The 18825-nt window shown below is 42.1% G+C and overlaps 1 protein-coding gene across 1 annotated transcript; it reads left to right on the top strand.

Annotated features, from left to right (window-relative positions):
- The first annotated feature begins 5963 nt into the window (after nt 1-5963).
- On the top strand, nt 5964-18208 carry p4hb (prolyl 4-hydroxylase, beta polypeptide). The gene is made up of 11 exons (XM_046848934.1): nt 5964-6283; nt 8504-8710; nt 10994-11127; nt 11444-11581; nt 12878-12982; nt 13199-13324; nt 13405-13605; nt 13732-13852; nt 13936-14117; nt 16063-16173; nt 17010-18208. Exons 1-11 carry the CDS (start codon nt 6118-6120, stop codon nt 17070-17072), a joined length of 1554 nt encoding a protein of 517 aa, XP_046704890.1. The 5' UTR covers nt 5964-6117; the 3' UTR covers nt 17073-18208.
- Nucleotides 18209-18825: the final 617 nt, after the last annotated feature.

The raw sequence follows: 18825 nt of genomic DNA, 5'->3' as shown, positions 1-18825 counted from the left end.
AAGTATTGTATATATATAATATTCACTCACACGTTATGCAAAAAATTCTCATAAATGCATAAAAAAAACTACAGTGATTCAGCATGCAAGGAGACAAAGACAGGATTTATTTTTATTTATTTATATTATTTTTTTAATTATTGTGTATTTTGTATTATTGTTTTATTTAAAATACTATTATTACTGGATACGTTTTTAAATCATCCTTTTTCTTCTTCTTTTCTTTTTGCTTCACTCCATGTCTTGGTTTAATAATCAGAATCAGTATGTGGTTTGTTGTGCTGATGGTTGTTTTCTTTGTCATTGGTGATGAAGCTGGTTGTCCTCAAACATTTAGATTCATCGTTATAATGAAAATCACTCAGGAGACAAGTGACGAAAAGACAAAAAGACCATTGATGTCTGAGTCTCAGAGTTTCTCAGGGCGCTTGTGATCTAAAGAAGGACGAGGAAAAGAACGATCCTAAATCAGTATCTATATTTTGATTCCGCTGCTGTATGAAGATTATCGACTCTCACATGAACATATCTACACTAAATAATCTTTATTTATTAGGGTTTATTTAATCTCTTTTTCATCATGTCTCCGTTTGTTGTGTCATTAATATATCTCAGGATCGCTGTGTCAAAAAGAGAAGCAACTGTACTGTATAGAGTGGTCCACTAGGGGGCCTTGGCTCCTCCTCTTCCTCCTCTTCCTCCTCTTCCTCCTTGCTCTGTTTCAGACACACGTGTACTCTGGTCTGATGTTGACCCAGACACGGGTGTGACCTGGACTTTGCTTTGAGTCGTTATCAGGTTTTACACCGCGTCCACGAGGCCACGTTTGTGTGACGCCGGCTGAACTTTGCCCACTGCAGCAGCTACGACGTTTCCGTTTCAGACGATGGTGTGACCAACATGGTGACGTTTCTGCACTTTGGCTGTCGTGGTGCACAATTTCCCAACTGCAGCCTCAATAAAGTCCAGCTCATTTGTAATAAAGAATATTTACAGTATTTCAGTTTTAAAGATTTGTGTTTTTTCATAATAAAGTGCTGAAGTGTGGACACGGGTCAAGGATTTTACAGAAGAACCGTTTCTCTTCTCGCTCATCAAGAGTTTGTATATTCAGTCAGTGCGAATAGAAAAGTTTTACACCTCAGCAGGTTTATAAACTTCTCACTCACCTTATTTCATGTTTTAGAAAATCAGACGTTGATAAAATCTTTTGTAAAATGTTAAAGAACAATGTTACATTAAACACCTTCCAAGATGTTCCACTGGATTCTTTATTTGGAGATTTGTGGAGAGTCTTTCAGCCACAAGTGTGTTAGTAAAGTCAGGTAGTGATGAAGGTGAGAAGGTGAGGAGGTTTCTGGGGTGGAGTCAGCAGTCACATTCATCCCAAAAGTGTTCAATAGGGTTGGAGCTCTATAGCAGGAGATCTTCCACCAAATCCAACCCATGGAGAACAGATGTTCTTGGAGCTGGCTTTGTGCAGTTTGTGTAACGTTGAGAAGATGATTCAGTTCAGATTTATTCTCATGGTTATCAGTAAGTTTCTCCAGTGGTGCTTGATGTTTTTCTGGAGATCTAAAACCTGGTTATTGGATGTGTCTGATTAAGATGGATGTAAAAACTGAATATTCTAGAAGATCCAGATGTTTAATTCCTGTAACATAGGAAGGATTTTTTTTGTACAAAATCAAATCGGACAAGATAAAAAAAGGCTCCGTAACACAACAGGTTGAAGGAACATATTTATGGAAACAGGAACTCTGACACGACCAATTCCAGGATTTTCCTGCTTCGTTCTCAGGAGTGTTCTTCTCTGTACAGCTCTCTTTCCTCCTAATCAGCCGTCCATGTGAAACACTGATGAATAGGTTGTCATGGTAACTGCCCTCATCCCTAGGGCTGAAGATGCGTCATTTTTTTTTCTTTTTCCATTTCTCTGAAGATGTAAGTGATGCGAACGCTTAAAGGCCAATAACCTGCTAATTGAATGAGCGGAAGGAAAAAATTAGGCCGAGCAGAATTTCCGAATCGGAATATTTATCAGTTTTATTTGTAGGAGAGCGCGGTACCCGAAAACAAAGCAACGCTTGAGACAGATCATGTTAGCTCAACAGGGCAGATGGGTGCCAATACTTTTGTGCAGGGAACTCTGAGTGGTTATAACATCACAGTGTTGATGGATTCTGGATCCTGATTGGCCGTCAGGTGTTGATTACTTTTCCATAATTGCGGCAAGATTCCATTAACACGTCAACGTTTCCAAAGCAAAAAGGCGTATCTCGGACACGTTTCTACGTCAGAGGCTTGCATTTAAAGATCCATTCCATGTGCTGGAAGATGTAGAAGATCTTCTGCTATAGAACACTATTGAACATGATGAATGTGAACGCTTGCTGCACCTCAGGCCTCCTCACTTTACCTACAGCAGGTCCTGACTGTACTAACACGCGCTCTTGATTCTCCACAGCATTTTCCCAGAAGAGTGGAGCTCACTATAACAGGAAACGAGGAACATGTGGATGTTCAATAAGAAGCACATAGCAATCTGAGGGTTGGGTCCACAAACCTTTCAGACGCTTAAAGACACCAAAGTAACACTTTCATAGGATTTTGTTTCAGGAGGCTGAACTTTCACGTGGTCATCTCCGTGGTCTGTGTGAGTGATATTTTCTTTTCCACTCGTTTTTCTTCAGAAGTGTCTCAACATTCCAAGATGAAGTGAAATACTGGGGAGTCCTTGTGATGGAAATGAGGTGTGTTAAAGAGACGAGAGGTGCAAACACATCCAGTGTTTGAGAACTAAAATGTTCCTGCTCTGCTGAAATTCGTGAAAGCACCACACACACACCGACACACACACACACACACACACACACACACCGACACACACACCGACACACACACACATTTACACAGACACTCTCCTGTATTTGTCCTTAACAAGAACAACAGAACAAACAGGAGATGATCTTCATCAGAACTCCACTCAGGAGTCAGGACACGGTGACATCTACAGTAAACTCACTGTGTGTGTGTGTGTGTGTGTGTGTGTGTCTTTCCATCGGTCTGTGTGTGTTTGCATGTGGATGCCTTTCCACCTGTCTGTCTGTTTGTACAGCAACTTGTCTGTCTCACTGTCTATGTCTGTCTGTCTGTCTGTCTGTCTGTAAGTCTGTCTGCACAGAAATCTGTCTGTCATCTTTCTATCTGTCCATCTGTTTATGTATCTCAACCTGTCTATCTATCGCTTGCTGTAGATGTGAAGAACCTGACAGAGCAGTAAACACTGTGTTTCCAGAGAAACCAGACGTTTCATCAGAAATGTACATCTACATGTATCTGTTTTTAATAGATAAAAGAAAATTATACAGACAGACAGACAGACAGACAGACAGACAGACACACAGACAGACAGACAGACAGACGGACAGGAAACTGCTGTATTGATGTGTCATGGTGATGATGATGTGGCAGAAGAAACACTATCCGGTCATCACTTTAACATCACTGAACCAAAAGCAGCAGTCGTTTACAAAGCAGAAGCTCAATGAATTTAACACCTGGTCAACACACACACACACACACACACACACACACACACACACACACACACATACATTTTCACACTGTCTTTGTGTGAATATTTGCTGAAGCTGTAAATGTGTGAACTGCTTGCGCGTGTGTGTGTGTGTGTGTGTGTATGTGTGTGTGTGTGTGTGTGTGTGTGTGTGTGTGAGTGTGTGTTGCAATGGTAAGTAGTTTCCTCTTACTTTCATTTAAAATGATTACAGCTTTAAAATAAAAACTCTTTGCTTTTGTTATTTTTTAGTTTGTTTGTGTTTTGACTCAGATGTTTTGTGTTCCTGAGACTGCAGCAGGACAATAAAGTGTCTGGTGTTTTTACAAATAATAATAAAAAAAAAAACGTAAATAAATAAACAGATAAATAAACAAAGCCCACGTGTCTGGTCTACAGTCAGTGATAAATGGGTTTGTAAAAAGGTAATGTTGTGGTAGAACTTGGTGTTGCACATGTTCACATGTGATTCTCATAAGCAGCAGTCCGAGTGTGACCTTCGTTTTTATTTAGATCTTATTTTGTTTATAACACTTCGTGGTCGAGCTCCAGCTCAAAACATCTCACATTTACATCTGCACTCTGAGCTGATGTTATAAAATGTAATAATACATCGTACTGCTGCCATGTTGTGCTTCATTACAGTAAATATACCATCACCATCTCCAACACCAACACCATCACAAACTCTATTACCATCTCCAACACCATCACAATCTCTATTACCATCTCCAACACCATCACAATCTCTATCACCATCTCCAACACCATCACAATCCCTATCACCATCTCCAACACCATCACAAACTCTATTACCATCTCCAACACCATCACAATCTCTATCACCATCTCCAACACCATCACAATCTCTATCACCATCTCCAACACCATCACAATCTCTATCACCATCTCCAACACCATCACAATCCCTATCACCATCTCCAACACCATCACAAACTCTATTACCATCTCCAACACCATCACAATCTCTATTACCATCTCCAACACCATCACAATCTCTATTACCATCTCCAACACCATCACAATCTCTATCACCATCTCCAACACCATCACAATCTCTATCACCATCTCCAACACCATCACAATCTCTATCACCATCTCCAACACAATCACAATCTCTATCACCATCTCCAACACAATCACAATCTCTATTACCATCTCCAACACCATCACAATCTCTATTACCATCTCCAACACCATCACAATCTCTATCACCATCTCCAACACCATCACAATCTCTATCACCATCTCCAACACCATCACAATCTCTATCACCATCTCCAACACCATCACCATCTCCAACACCATCACAATCTCTATTACCATCTCCAACACCATCACAATCTCTATTACCATCTCCAACACCATCACAATCTCTATCACCATCTTCAACACCATCACAATTTCTATTACCATCTCCAACACCAGCACAATCTCTATCACCATCTCCAACACCATCACAATCTCTATCACCATCTCCAACACCAACACCATCACAATCTCTATTACCATCTCCAACACCATCACAATCTCTATTACCATCTCCAACACCATCACAATCTCTATCACCATCTCCAACACCAACACCATCACAATCTTTATTACCATCTCCAACACCATCACAATCTCTATCACCATCTCCAACACCATCACAATCTCTATCACCATCTCCAACACCATCACCATCTCCAACACCATCACAATCTCTATCACCATCTCCAACACCATCACCATCTCCAACACCATCACAATCTCTATCACCATCTCCAACACCATCACAATCTCTATTACCATATCCATCACCATCACAATCTCTTTAATCTCTAACAGCATCTTCAACACTGCCATAATCTCCACCCACATCTCCATCTCCGTCACAATCTTTGTCAAGATCTTCATCTCCATCTACATCAGCATTTCCAACACAATATCAACATCTGCATCTATTTCTATATCTTCCTCACCAGTAAAGGATGTGCTGATCTGATACCTTGCACTAAAATCAGTACCAGATTGGAATTTTTCAACCATCACACACACACACACACACACACACACACACACCATACACACATTCTATTTCTGCTATTTATTATTATCATTATTATTTGTTTATTTCTATTTTGTCACACTGTAATTAATTATATTCATTGTATTATATTTATTATATTATATGTATTATGTGGTCCTTCTGTTGTTCAACTGACTCATGCTTAGGCGGTGACGTCACCGCGCAGCGTTCCGGTACCATGGCAACCCGCAAAGAGAGCCCAGCTCCGATTCACTTCCGGGTGTCGCGCGCCTGCTGGGCCACTCACAATTCAACACGAACGGCGTGTGAGCTAATAAATGCGCATGCGCAACACAGCTCCGACCCGGTTTCCTGCGCGCGCTGCCACGTTAGTATCGCAGGCAGGAGTTGAAGTCCCGCAGCAGCAGCAGCAGCAGCAACCAGAGATCTTCAGGTGGAGATTGAAACAGGGGTTCAAAACTCTTAGACATACCAGAAGGAGATCGTGATGATGATGATGATTAAGAAGTCGGTGGTGGTCCGGTGCGCACTTGCGCTCGCTCTCGTGGTCACGGCCGCGGCTCACATCACGGAGGAGGAGGACGTGCTCGTGCTCACCAAGAGCAACTTCGACGAGGCGCTGCAAGCTCACCCCAACATCCTGGTCGAGTTCTGTGAGTGTTTCACAGCTTTGTGTTTCTTCTCCCCCCTCTCTCTCTCTCTCTCTCTCTCTCTCTCTCTCTTATTTACCAACACGGAAGTTCAGTAACAGATCAGTGATGATGGTGGTGATGACGATGATGATGATGCGCGTGCATCAGCTGCAAAGTTGCATTATTTTTCACCTTGTAATTTTGTTTGTAATTCACCTGCTCAGGTGTGTGTGTGTGTGTGATTGTGTGCACTGAGAGCGCGTGCACTCTGTGGTGGGACAGGGGTGTGAAGGCCATTGAGGTGTCCTGGAGAGAAGCTCGAGCTTCAGACGGACACGCCTACTTCACTTTCTTCTATAGTAATAACATTAATAATACATGATGAAGAGCATCTGAACCCACAGATATCCAGCATGTGGAGAGAGAATATCAATCACCTGCACTCCAGAGCCTGCAAATCATCTCGAATCAACTTCTGGGGGGTTTAAAGAGCAAAAGAAAAAAAAATGAGGAAGAGAAAATAGATGTGTGTGTTTACTGTAATACTGATGTTCTCTTCCTTCTACAGTTTCCTTCATCATGAATATTCATTTATTTAAATAACCTCATGTGTATTCATGTGGGAAATGAAATGCATGGAGGAGAAAGTCACGATTATATTTTAGGTTCTTCTTCTTCTTATTATTATTATTATTATTATAATGATTAAAGAAAATCCAGTGCGCTTCTTAAGGTTTAGGCCCCAATTATGTTTTGTTTATTTGTTTGTTTGTTTGTGTATTTTTTTCGTTTTTGTTTAATATTTTTAAGGCTGTAATGGTGAACTCCGGCTTGTTTTGACTGATCTGATCTGATCTTTCATTTTCTTTTCTCTCTCACACACACACACACACACACACACACACACACACACACACTAAGCTGTAATATCTGGCTTCAGAAACCCTGTAGATTTATATAAAACCTGGTATCTGGCGCACTCTTGCCCCAAACCAGCGAACTTCCTGGTTCATTTTTCTTTCTTTTGCTTTCAAACTTCTGAATCTCCGCGTCTCCATTTTGGATTTTCTGTGTACTTCATTGTCAATTCACGAAACTTTTTTCGTCCGTCACTATATCCCGCCTTCCCGCGCTGCGATTGGCCAGTGTTAGTGATTCCCGTGTTCCGATTGGCTGATCGTATCCGTTTTGGAGCGTTTGATTGGCCAGTTTAACAGTCACTCATTGCAGTCATCGCAGTGACAACAGAGCGCTATTGATGGACCTGTCAACCAATAGGAGCGCTGATACTCATTAACAACCAATCATAAACGAGAGGGCGGGTCTTGAGGAATACGGGGGTGAGACGGAGGTATGAAAAGGCGAGTGCCCCCTCCGGTTGGACTTTTTACCCAGTCACAGAGCTCCACGAGGTTTTTGTGGCGGATTGAGAGCAGGGGAGGGTGAAACAAGTCTGGATAGGAGGAGAGAAGTGCCTCCTCCTGAGTGTTTAAAGCCGACGTGTACATCAGCACGAAGTTTAAACACAAAGTCAGGAACTTTGGACTTGCATCATACAGCAAAGCACAATAAATTAATCAAATCCTCCAACACTTTCAGTGTATAACCTCTACAAACATCTCCGAATCCAGTGAACATAATTGCAGGAGAAACAAAACTCATCAGTCTGGATGATATGCATGTCCACCTCTAGGATCTAAATCCTAGCTAACTTCCACCCATGATCTCGTCCCGGCAATTTTTACATCAATGTAAACAAATCTGTGTTCGGCACGCAAATTGGTTTATGCAAATTTATACAAAACTGCACGATCACCGTCCCTCGTGCCAACATGCTGCATCACAATCCATTTCACAAAGTTCTACACGTGATGAACTTCTTTGTATGTTAACTTTTTATTCGAGTTCATTCAGCTGTAGTGTTACGGTCTATTGTAACTTTACAGTCTATCTGACTGTTACTCCTTTATCATGTAGACAACGACATCAGTCCTCCTGGATCTTCATTGAACCTTCACTTGTACCAAAATTTTATATCAACTTGATCCCAAATCTGAATTTGTTGGTTGGATTTTGCTCTCAGACAAACATTGAGATCTTTAGTCGCTGAGGTGCTTAATGAGTCATTTCTAAACCACATGTCGATCATCAGAGCATCTTCATCTTCAAGATCTCATACATTCATCTTTTTACCTGTGCGGTTATCAGATGTCTCACCTTCGTGTGTGCTCCTGGTTTCAGATGCACCATGGTGCGGTCACTGCAAGGCTCTCGTTCCCGAATATGCCAAAGCAGCAGGACTCCTGAAAGGCGAGGGTTCGAACATCCGCCTGGCCAAAGTGGACGCTACAGAGGAGACGGAGCTGGCGCAGGAGTTCGGGGTGCGCGGTTACCCCACCATCAAATTCTTCAAGGGTGGAGACAAGACCACGCCCAAAGAGTACACAGGTGAAGATTTTATTACACAGGTTTATTTTCTAATAAAATCATTAACCTTCTTCTCAGACTCTTACACTTCATTTTATAACTATTACATCAATGTGTTTGTTTGGTGGCCATTTTATTAGTATGTAAAGAGAAAAACGATACAGTTTGCCTTTAAAATAAACCTTTAGATTTACGTGAGTTTCCTGTTTGCTCCTCCGTTATAGCAGCTGTAAACTCTGGTTCCTTCAGCAGCTCTTTATTCTCAGACTCTTTATTAATTAAAGATAAGAAAAGGCACCTTATGAATATGAAGCGTAACCTCACACACCTTCGCGTATAGCTTTTATACTTAAAATTCTTTCTCCATATATTCCAGAAATGTTATGAAGCTCTGGCCCCAAAAGAGTGGCAGCTTGGGGATACCAGGGCCTGAACCTTTTGATCAGTAACCCAGAGCCTTACCCACTTCACCTCCAGTGAATCCAGTGCACTAATGTAGAGCTGCACTACTGTCTGAGCTCCTGCTGTAGAGCATTAACACCTTCTGACCAATCAGGATCGCATTTATAAGCTCCGCACTCCTGCTCCCAGCAGAGCCTGAGAATGTCTTCAGCATGACCACAGCTGGTCTGAGTACGTGTACAGCGTTCTGTGTGTGTGTGTGTGTGTGTGTGTGTGTGTGTGTGTGTCTGTGTGTGTGTGTGTCTGTGTGTGTGTGTGTCTGTGTGTGTGTGTCTGTGTGTGTGTGTGTCTGTGTGTGTCTGTGTCTGTGTGTGTCTGTGTGTGTGTGTGTCTGTGTGTGTCTGTGTCTGTGTGTGTCTGTGTGTGAGTGAGATACCCCTCCTCTTCCTGCTTCTCCTTCACATGCTCAGGGGGAGATTCCTCCACACTCGGAGCAGCTGTGCGTGCTGATCCTCACGTTGCTTTGTGGTTTTGGCTTCGTGTAACTCGATCCCAAGGAACTCGTCCATCTCTCGCTCCAGCAGCCTGGGGTTAAACTCTTTTACACAAACACGCACGCTGTTCACGTTTTCTTCTGAACGTTTCGAATTTTGCCATCCGAGCTGCAACAGACCGTCCAGGAGAAGCAGTGTGTACCTTCACGTCATGTCTCGTGACCTCTGTTTGGGCGGATTAGACGTTCACCAGGGCCTGCAAACGCGAGCAGTTAAAATCAAATGACTGGCAATCGATATGAGCAAACTGTGCGTTGTTTACTTGTTAGTGTATTTATTTGCTTTCTCACGAATGTCCTTATTTATTAGCATCCTCTTAATTTATTACTAATGTATAATTAATAATGTTTAGTTTTCAGCCTTTTGCCTTTTATGGAGTTTTGTGGGCGGGGCCAAGTGTGATGCAACATCCCCGTGAAACACTTATTTTATTTTATTTATTTATTTTTTTTAAATGAAGTTTCTTGGTTACCATGGAGACGTTTTTTTACGCACGAATGACACGATTGTGCATTAAGTCACACGTTGTCACATGTTGGTCACTTTGCCGTCCTACACTCTATTGCCGTTATCTATCCCGGCACTCGATGCATGACGCTGAGATCAGATCCAGGCTCAGCTTCCTTTCGTTTAGTGCAGAAGAGAAAAAATCTGCCGAGTCTGCTATTTGCATGTGATCTCGGTACTTTTCGAGGGCAGTGAAATGACCCACGCTGCTGTTGCATCAGCTCTACACACATGTTCACGACCCGCCATTTCACTGTAATCTGCGACTCCACCCTGAGTACACGAGCTCACCCGGACCAGAACTTATCAGATGGAGATAATTAGCGTAAATATACTGTGTGTCTTCAGCTGAACGAGACTTCTGAGAAAAACAACGTGTAGAGAAATCACTAACATGCTCTGAAGTGAGGATAATTTCTTTATTTCCCTTTTTATTGCCGTCTTTTCTCGACTATAAATTGCTTTGGTAAAAAAAATGTAAATATCGATGTGAGTACTGTAACCTGCTGAGTTCTGGATTCTGATTGGTCAATTATTTTTTATTTGTTCTTATTGTTCTAACAGCAGCTGCTTTGAGACCAAGTCCGGGTTTATTCATAGTAACACCCTCGATATTAATCAAATACATAATCGTTTGCGTAGTTTCAGATCATTCACTAGAACTGATACGATCTGCAGAGTTTTCAGTTTCAGAGAGAAACCCGCTTGAAGTTTTCTCGACTTAAAATGACTTGTCTGGTAGATGTTTATATTTTTGCCTAATTGGTGTGTGTGTGTGTGTGTGTGTGTGTGTGTGTGTGTGTGTGTGTGTGTGTGTGTGTGTGTGTGTGTGTGTGTGTAGCTGGGCGTCAGGCTGATGACATCGTGAACTGGTTGAAGAAGAAGACTGGACCGGCCGCCACCACCCTCACTGAGGTCACGCAGGCAGAGTCTCTCATCGCCGACAACGAGGTCGCGGTTGTCGGTTTCTTTAAGGTCAGTGTGTTATAAAACGAAATGTGGAAGGCGGACGTGGTTCTGACGTCCTGCTAACGTGCAGCACTCGCTCACTTTGACCTTCACTGCACTGAGCATGTGGGCTTTTAAACATGGATACGAAAAGGTTTTTGTAAAAGAAAATTCCCAGAAAGTAAGTGTGTGTGTGTGTGTGTACACTTCTCCTGCTGGTTACCTGTACTCTGTTTAAACAGCTGTGTTTATGTACTAAAGGTGGTTAACTGCGTTACTTGTGAATGATAAGCACGTGTGTGTGTGTGTGTGTGTGTGTGTGTGTGTGTGTGTGTGCGCGCAGGATGTGGAGTCTGAAGGTGCCAAGACCTTCATCAAAGCAGCAGAGGCCATTGATGACATTCCTTTCGGCATCACCTCCGATGACGCCGTGTTCTCCAAATTTGAGGTCACAAAGGACGGCGTGGTGCTCTTCAAGAAGGTCTCTATAAAGTTTTAATTGTTTGATCTGGGGACCACTAACAGCTGCTCCACTTTAAAAACGATCTGTTTGATCCATTTTTAATGACCAGTTGAATTTTTTAGATGCTTTCTTCTTTACTGGGTATAGAACAGAAGCCACGCCCCCTTTACAGACTCTGTGACCCAGAATGTAAAGCTCTATACGTTACACACGCGTTACGTTAAGTACGTGTCAGCACGTCGTTCTCGTCCTCTTTCACTACGCCACGTCTCGGTCGTAGTCAGGTAATCTGACCCACGCTGACCTACATCCACATCGGGATCTCACACACTCCATGCTAAAATAAACCCTGGCTGTAGACCCCACCCCCAGCTTCCTGGCTGCGTCTGGCTCTCTGATGATTCTACACCTGTTGACTGCCTGCTCATCCTTAATATCCTTCCCATTCGTTTACCCGGTTTTAATTTCTCGATTATATAACATCTTATAATTTGATCTCTCGGGTTTAAGGTCATGATTCTATGGTTATGTAATTGCAGAATTTTTTTAGTCGGGGTTTCGGTTCTCAGAAATGGGTCACGGGAGACGTGAGGGTTCGGTCTTCGTGTGTGTGTATAAAACCTGCTACTTTAATAAAAATCCAGTGATGATACAATAACATCAATAGCGTGATTAAACAGCTCTGAGATGAGTTTGGGTTTATTGTGTAAATATTAGTCAGTTATTGATATTAACTTGTTACGCAAGGAGAACTTTATCTCATGTCGTTATGTAAACCAGAGTCGTAAAGAAGGTTTGATGAGAATTTCCCGGCTCGGGCATTTAACGAGGTGTGGATGTTAATTACAGTGAAATAAGTAACTGATACTTACGGTTAAGCCACGCCTCCTTTGCTGAGACTAGTACTAGTGATGATTCGTTCATGAACAATTCGCTCAATTTGAACGAGTCTTTAAAGCGACTCAGGAGAACGAGTCGTCTCGGAGTGATTCGTTCATTTTCTACTGGACGCACACGAGCAAATACAGGAAACGGAATCGAGTCGTTCATCTCATTAATCCTCCGGTCCGAGTCGTCACGTGACTCCTGTAGATGCTGTGCAGTTCTATACACATTTTTATTTTATTTCTGATTAAAGAAACTAATTGATTTTTTCATTTTAATGAATGGAATTTAAAGAAACACGTCACTAAAATAATCACCTCACTAACTGCTACACACACTGACAGGCCACACCATCTTTAAGATCATAAGTATTGGCACCTCGAAACATCTCTTGTTGTGTAATTAAAATACCCGTCTCGTGTTTTTCAGTTTGACGAAGGCCGTAACACCTTCGATGGCGAGCTCACCAAAGAGAACCTCCTGAGCTTCATCAGGGCCAATCAGCTCCCACTGGTCATAGAGTTCACCGAGCAGGTAAACACTCGAGCATGGACCCTGTCCTGATTACATGTTCACTTCACCAGGTTACACGAGATGGGGATCATGTTAAGATGCCTGTCAGGAAAGCCGAGTGGGCGGGGCTATCTTAAAGACCAATTACTGTCAAATCTTTTTATTTATTTAGTGCCCTATTTGTCTATGAATATATATTTTTAAAACATTTTATTGAATTTTTCTTTATGACTCAAGACGGCCCCCAAAATATTCGGAGGAGACATCAAGTCCCACATCCTGCTGTTCGTGCCTAAAGCCAACAAAGACTTCCAGGAGAAGCTGGACCAGTTTAAAAAAGCAGCCGAGGGCTTCAAGGGCAAGGTGCGTTTAAAAACGTTACGAGTCACGTGCAGTTTTGTAAAAAGCACATTGTCATTACTAATGTAACTGTGTCCCTGTAGATCCTGTTCATCTTCATCGACAGCGAGGTGGAGGATAACCAGCGAATCCTGGAATTCTTCGGCCTGAAGAAGGACGAGTGTCCCGCCCTGCGCCTCATCACCCTGGAGGACGAGATGACCAAATACAAACCCGCATCTTCAGAGATCACCACAGAGAACATCGTCACCTTCTGCACAGCGTTCGTCGAGGGCAAACTCAGGGTGCGAGTCCCTTTTGTTTTTTAAACCATGCAGCGTTTCTTGAAGACTCGTTATTGTAGATCTGTAACTTTCTTGGAGATCATTCTTTCTGATCATACTTCATGATTTCATTTTTTTGTTTCACAGCCTCACCTTATGAGCCAGGACATTCCTGAAGACTGGGACAAGAACCCGGTCAAAGTCCTGGTGGGCAAGAACTTCGAAGAAGTTGTTTTTGATGCCTCCAAGAACGTCTTTGTGGAATTCTGTAAGCACCAAACCAATCTCTCACTTTTCCTTCTGCTCTGAACTGTGATTGCACAGAGAAATAATTCCTGATCTTTGTATCAGATGCTCCTTGGTGCGGTCACTGCAAACAGCTCGCTCCGATCTGGGATCAGCTGGGAGAGAAATTCAAGGACCACACAGACATCGTGGTGGCCAAGATGGACTCCACAGCCAATGAGATCGAGGCCGTTAAAGTCCACAGCTTCCCCACACTCAAGTTCTTCCCAGCAGGAGAAGATCACAAGGTGAGAGTGCCAGCATTTAATAATTATTATAATAGTTGGGTTTTTCTTATTTATTTATATTTTTAGATTAAACATTGACTTTATGATTTAAAACTCATTATATCAAGAATTAGTTGAAACTAAAAAATGTAAAAATATGTATATTAATATATTAAAAATATCTATGATTTAGATGTGTCTCGGAACCGTACCCTATCTAGATCTCCAGACTCGAGGGTCTTCGTTCTATACTAATTGCCGAAATCTTCCTAGACTTTGCTTCATCCAGATGACCTCGTCTCATTATTTCTCACCATTTAAACACTCGACTTTGGGTTATTCCGAAGGTGGGAGAAACGGCACGCCAGTTAAATCCCCCACATCATCGCTTTCCTCATTTAGAAACACTTGTTTATAGTTTGAGGGATATTGGAGCGAGTCGCATTGTGTGCCAAGGAAATCCGGTCAAAACCAGTCCCATCAGACGTGGGGCAGTGGAGTCGAGTGGCCCTCTGCCCACTCGGTGTTGTTTACAGGCATGTCGCTAATGCAGGTTACTGCCAGGTTCTCCCACCTCTGATCACTTCGCTCCGGCATTGGGTGAAGACCCGGTTGCTCTTCAAGAGCTTAGAAATCTAGGCCACTCGAAGCCATGCTGGTTTACTGCCCTTCCTGAGATTGTTTAATCGGCCGTGTTGGGGTAAACGCATCCATGACCAAAGTACCACACTCAAAAACAAACACGTTTCTTATTCACGAAATTCCCCCGAAATGTTTCAGAATCCAGATTCAACATATCTTTCTGGACGATAATCAGGGTTTCTGCAGAGTTTTAAAAAGTACAAAATTAGCAAATAAGCAAAATTTTAGGCCTCAAAAATCTAAAATTCACGGTTATAAGTTTTAAATAATTAAAAACGTAATTAATTAAATAACAAAAATTGCGATGTCCATGTTACACGTCCTCTGATTTGCGCTGAAATGCACTTTAGAATGTGTGTGTTTTAGTTTCTGTGGTGGTGTAGTTCCTTTTTTCGCTTGTCCAAATAGAATATGCTGCATTACGACAACAGATGAGACCAACATGTAACAGCCAATCAGCTGTGTGTTATTGGTGCGAATCGATCGGATTTTATTTTTCAGCGATGGTGAAGTGCGAGTTTGGTGATACTTAACTTGGGGGAAAAAAATATGACGTTAAAAACGTGTCTGATGTGGTGAAATCGGTCTTGCGTTTCGTTCTGAATGATCTTAAAAAGATCTTTTAAAAAAAGTTTGATTCTGAAACCTGCAGAAACCCTGTGAAATACAGAAACCTCTTTGTGAAACTATCAATACTTTTCAAAAGGTTTTTAATTGTTATTCCAAATGTACAGGTTTTTAGAAAATAATGTAATCGTAAACATTAGTTTTAGATTTACTACACCATGTTTACAATATACATAAATATAAATAAATGTAAATAATTAGACCGAATTAGAATAATTTCCTCCTACACCTGCACAGATCAATGCACAAATTAATAGAACGTGGCCATTCCTGATCGTGAAGTTCAAACCTGCTACAGTTTGATTCTCTACACGACATGCTACATGAAATCTGTATCCTGTTACACCTTCTTATAAAAGAAATCCCAAATATGGATTCATGTGATTACAGTGTTTGGCAGCAGGTTGTGGGGGGGTTTATTTCAGGGTACTATTTTATATCCCAGTTTCTAAATCAAGATCTTGATCTGCGATGGTCAATCAGCAGTTATGAAGCATGCATCGTATTAAAGACCTGTAAAGATGTAATAAACCACTGTATAACTCCACGCTGGCTGGGGGTTGATGATCTGCCCTCCAGCTGTGAGTCCAGACCTTAGGTCCTGGTTTGGTTGGTGCTGCAACTCCAACATCCTAAAAAAAACCTCCAGGTTAAGCCAGATGTTCTAATAAAAATGTACTGTTGATCTCTCTTTTAGATCATCGACTACAGCGGAGAGAGAACGTTGGAGGGCTTTTCAAAGTTCCTGGAGAGTGGAGGAAAGGAAGGTGGAGCACCAGCAGAAGAGGATGATGATGATGAGGTCGATGTGAGTACATGTTTTTTGATTTTGTGCAGCATAATTTCTTACTAATTTGCAACCATTGCTGGGTCTCGAAGGGTCACCAAAGGTCAAACTCGTACTGTGCACATTGACTAATGTATGTGCAGATGTGGAACGTGATTGCTCAAGTAGGTAGGACATTAGACTTCTGATCAAAGGGTTGCAAGATTAAATCCCAGCACCACCAGGCTGCTACTGCTAGGCTCTTCAGCAAGGCCCTGACACATGCTATGAATGGAAATGTCTGAGGTGAATCAAATACATGTTCTTCTACTGTTCCTAATCACGTTTCTAGCTCCAGCCCCAGATCATTGTGCTTAAATCAGCCTTAATTCATTCCCAGCATGTTGGTAAAGAACCTCACTAATGACGAGCGCAGTGACCGCACAGGTTCCCATTTCTTCAGACTCTAGATTCTCATCCCTGGTCCTGGAGAACCTCCATCCTACATGTTTGTGTTTTTCCTGCTCAGCCCATGGACAACTAACAGAGTTGAAGTGGTCTAGCAGGAAGAACATGAATAAAATGTGCAGGACAGGACGTGCTCTCTATTCGAGGATCATGAATGAGAACACAGAGAATTTTCTAGAATCGTGTTGTCATAATGACGCAACCCAATTCGGAACCAAAGGAGCTCCTACCTCTGGGGAAACCACTAATCCGATATCTCTAGGAAGTCTAATTTCAGCGCATTACACCACTGTCACGGGCGTTTGGCTCAGAACCGAGGATGAGCTCAGCACCTGCTGATGAGACTGACGCAGGAACACTCGGGACGCTCTGCTGGTAGGGAACAAATAATCATTGTTGTCTTCATGCAGGATCTGGACCTTGAGGACACAGAGGATGGCGATTCAGACACAGAAGAACACGATGAGTTATAAGGACAGGAGCGACAGAGAGAGCGAGAGAGGAGAGACGAAACCCTTCACCAACCACCGCTTCCACTACTCCAGGCCCCTCCCTGTCCCAGGAACCCTCAAACTTCTCCCAAACATCATGTCATATAGACTTTTTTACACCACGACCGATGACCTCGAAGAAGTAACACTGTTTAACAAAAAAAAACACAAAAAAGCGATTCTCTTATCGGAGACCAAACTGTTTGTTGAACCCAGGTTCATTGTTGGCATTAAAATGCTCATTTCTCCTGTTTAATTAGCGTCTCGATGGGTCCGGAGATCCGCAAGGCTCGGGATTAGGACACTTTTTTTTTTTTTCTCTCTTTTTCACCAAATTTTGGAAGGTTCATAAGAGTTTAGTGGCTGGGATGGAACAAATCAATCTCAGGGCATCGGTGCGATACAACAACAAAAAATTAGTAACATTCTCACTTAATTCAGATCCAAGATGTAGCTGAGACCAAGCTTCCTTTTTTTTTTTTTTTTTTTTTTAAACTTCTTCCCCCTCCTCCATTACCATTAATACGTAGCTACTGATATTTTTTTTAAACAATATAAAAGTTATCTATTTGTTGTATTTAATTCTATTTTTCCAGTTTTTATTTGTGTAGTTGTCAGAGGGTCCGGTGACCCTCAGGTTGCGAGGGGGAGGTGATTCTGTACCACTACATTTTACGCCAGCAGAGATTTCTAAGATTTCAGGTCGGTTACTGAAAGGCATTTTTTCCCCCAGAAATGTTTCCGTCTTTCGCTCTACGTCTCGTCTCGGTCGTGCAGGTAAACAAAGGGATGGTGTACAACAGGATAACAGCAGAGTGTTCTGGGTCATAAACGTGCCGTCGTATCCCCCGACTGTCTGTCGCTGTTGTTCGCGGTCGATGTTTAATGGGGAACGATTTGGGTTTAGAAAGGGGAGGGGCTTGTGTAATGGTAAATTTTTTTTTTTTTACTATAATTATTATTGTAAGGTGTAAAGATGTAAAGAGCGAAAGGAGTGAATGAGTTCCAAGCATTCCATCACACTTTGAAAAGAAAAAGAAAAGAAAAAAAAAAAAAGAAAAAGGAAAAAAATGTGGATAAATAAACTGGTGGCCAAATAAACAACAAATGGTGACAAAGTTGTGGATTTTTTTTTTCCTCTGAAAGATGTGCATGATTTTACACACAATTTACATCCATATTGTTTTACTTGGAGGCGGAGTTTCTCACATCTTAATACCAGGACTGATGTCAAAGCCACGCCTCCAATAAAGGAATGACATGAAAGCCACGCCTCCAATACTATCGATGACACATGAAGGCCGTGACTCACATGCGATGGATGAATAGATAGAACCTTTTTAATTTTATAGTCCAGGTGCACCGCAATCAAATGCAGTTTAACGTCTGCCAGAAGTGCAAATAGTAGCAACTGTGCAAACTGACAAGTGCAGATAAATATTCAAATAAATATAAAGCATCTGGCAGTGAAAAATGGTGAGCAAATACACTAAGAAGAAATATAAACATATAGAATGTGGTATACAATTTTTCAAGTTTTCTGTTTACTAGAATGTGTTAGATGTGTGTCGAGCACCTTCTGTGGTTCAGTGTCAAAACGGCGACCAATGAGCTGGAGCTTCATCTTCAGGAAGTATGCAGGAGTCAAGTCTGGAGTAGGGAGTGTGCGGAAATGAGCTCGTGTCGTTTCTGGCGAGAAACTCACGTGTGAGGAGCTCGGTGACTGGGTGCGCAC

Source organism: Silurus meridionalis, chromosome 1 (assembly GCF_014805685.1).
Source record: "Silurus meridionalis isolate SWU-2019-XX chromosome 1, ASM1480568v1, whole genome shotgun sequence".
In the NCBI taxonomy this organism is placed as follows: domain Eukaryota; kingdom Metazoa; phylum Chordata; class Actinopteri; order Siluriformes; family Siluridae; genus Silurus; species Silurus meridionalis.
The sequence above is the reverse complement of the archived record's forward strand: the minus strand, read 5'-3'. Positions and strand labels throughout refer to the sequence as shown.

Excerpts from the sequence above, each read along its gene's own strand:
- p4hb (XM_046848934.1), top strand. The coding sequence starts at position 6,118 with ATGATGATGATGATTAAGAAGTCGGTGGTGGTCCGGTGCGCACTTGCG. Across the intron at positions 13,606-13,731 it reads TCGTCGAGGGCAAACTCAGG|CCTCACCTTATGAGCCAGGA; the intron begins GTGCGAGTCCCT and ends TTTGTTTCACAG. Across the intron at positions 13,853-13,935 it reads GAACGTCTTTGTGGAATTCT|ATGCTCCTTGGTGCGGTCAC; the intron begins GTAAGCACCAAA and ends TCTTTGTATCAG.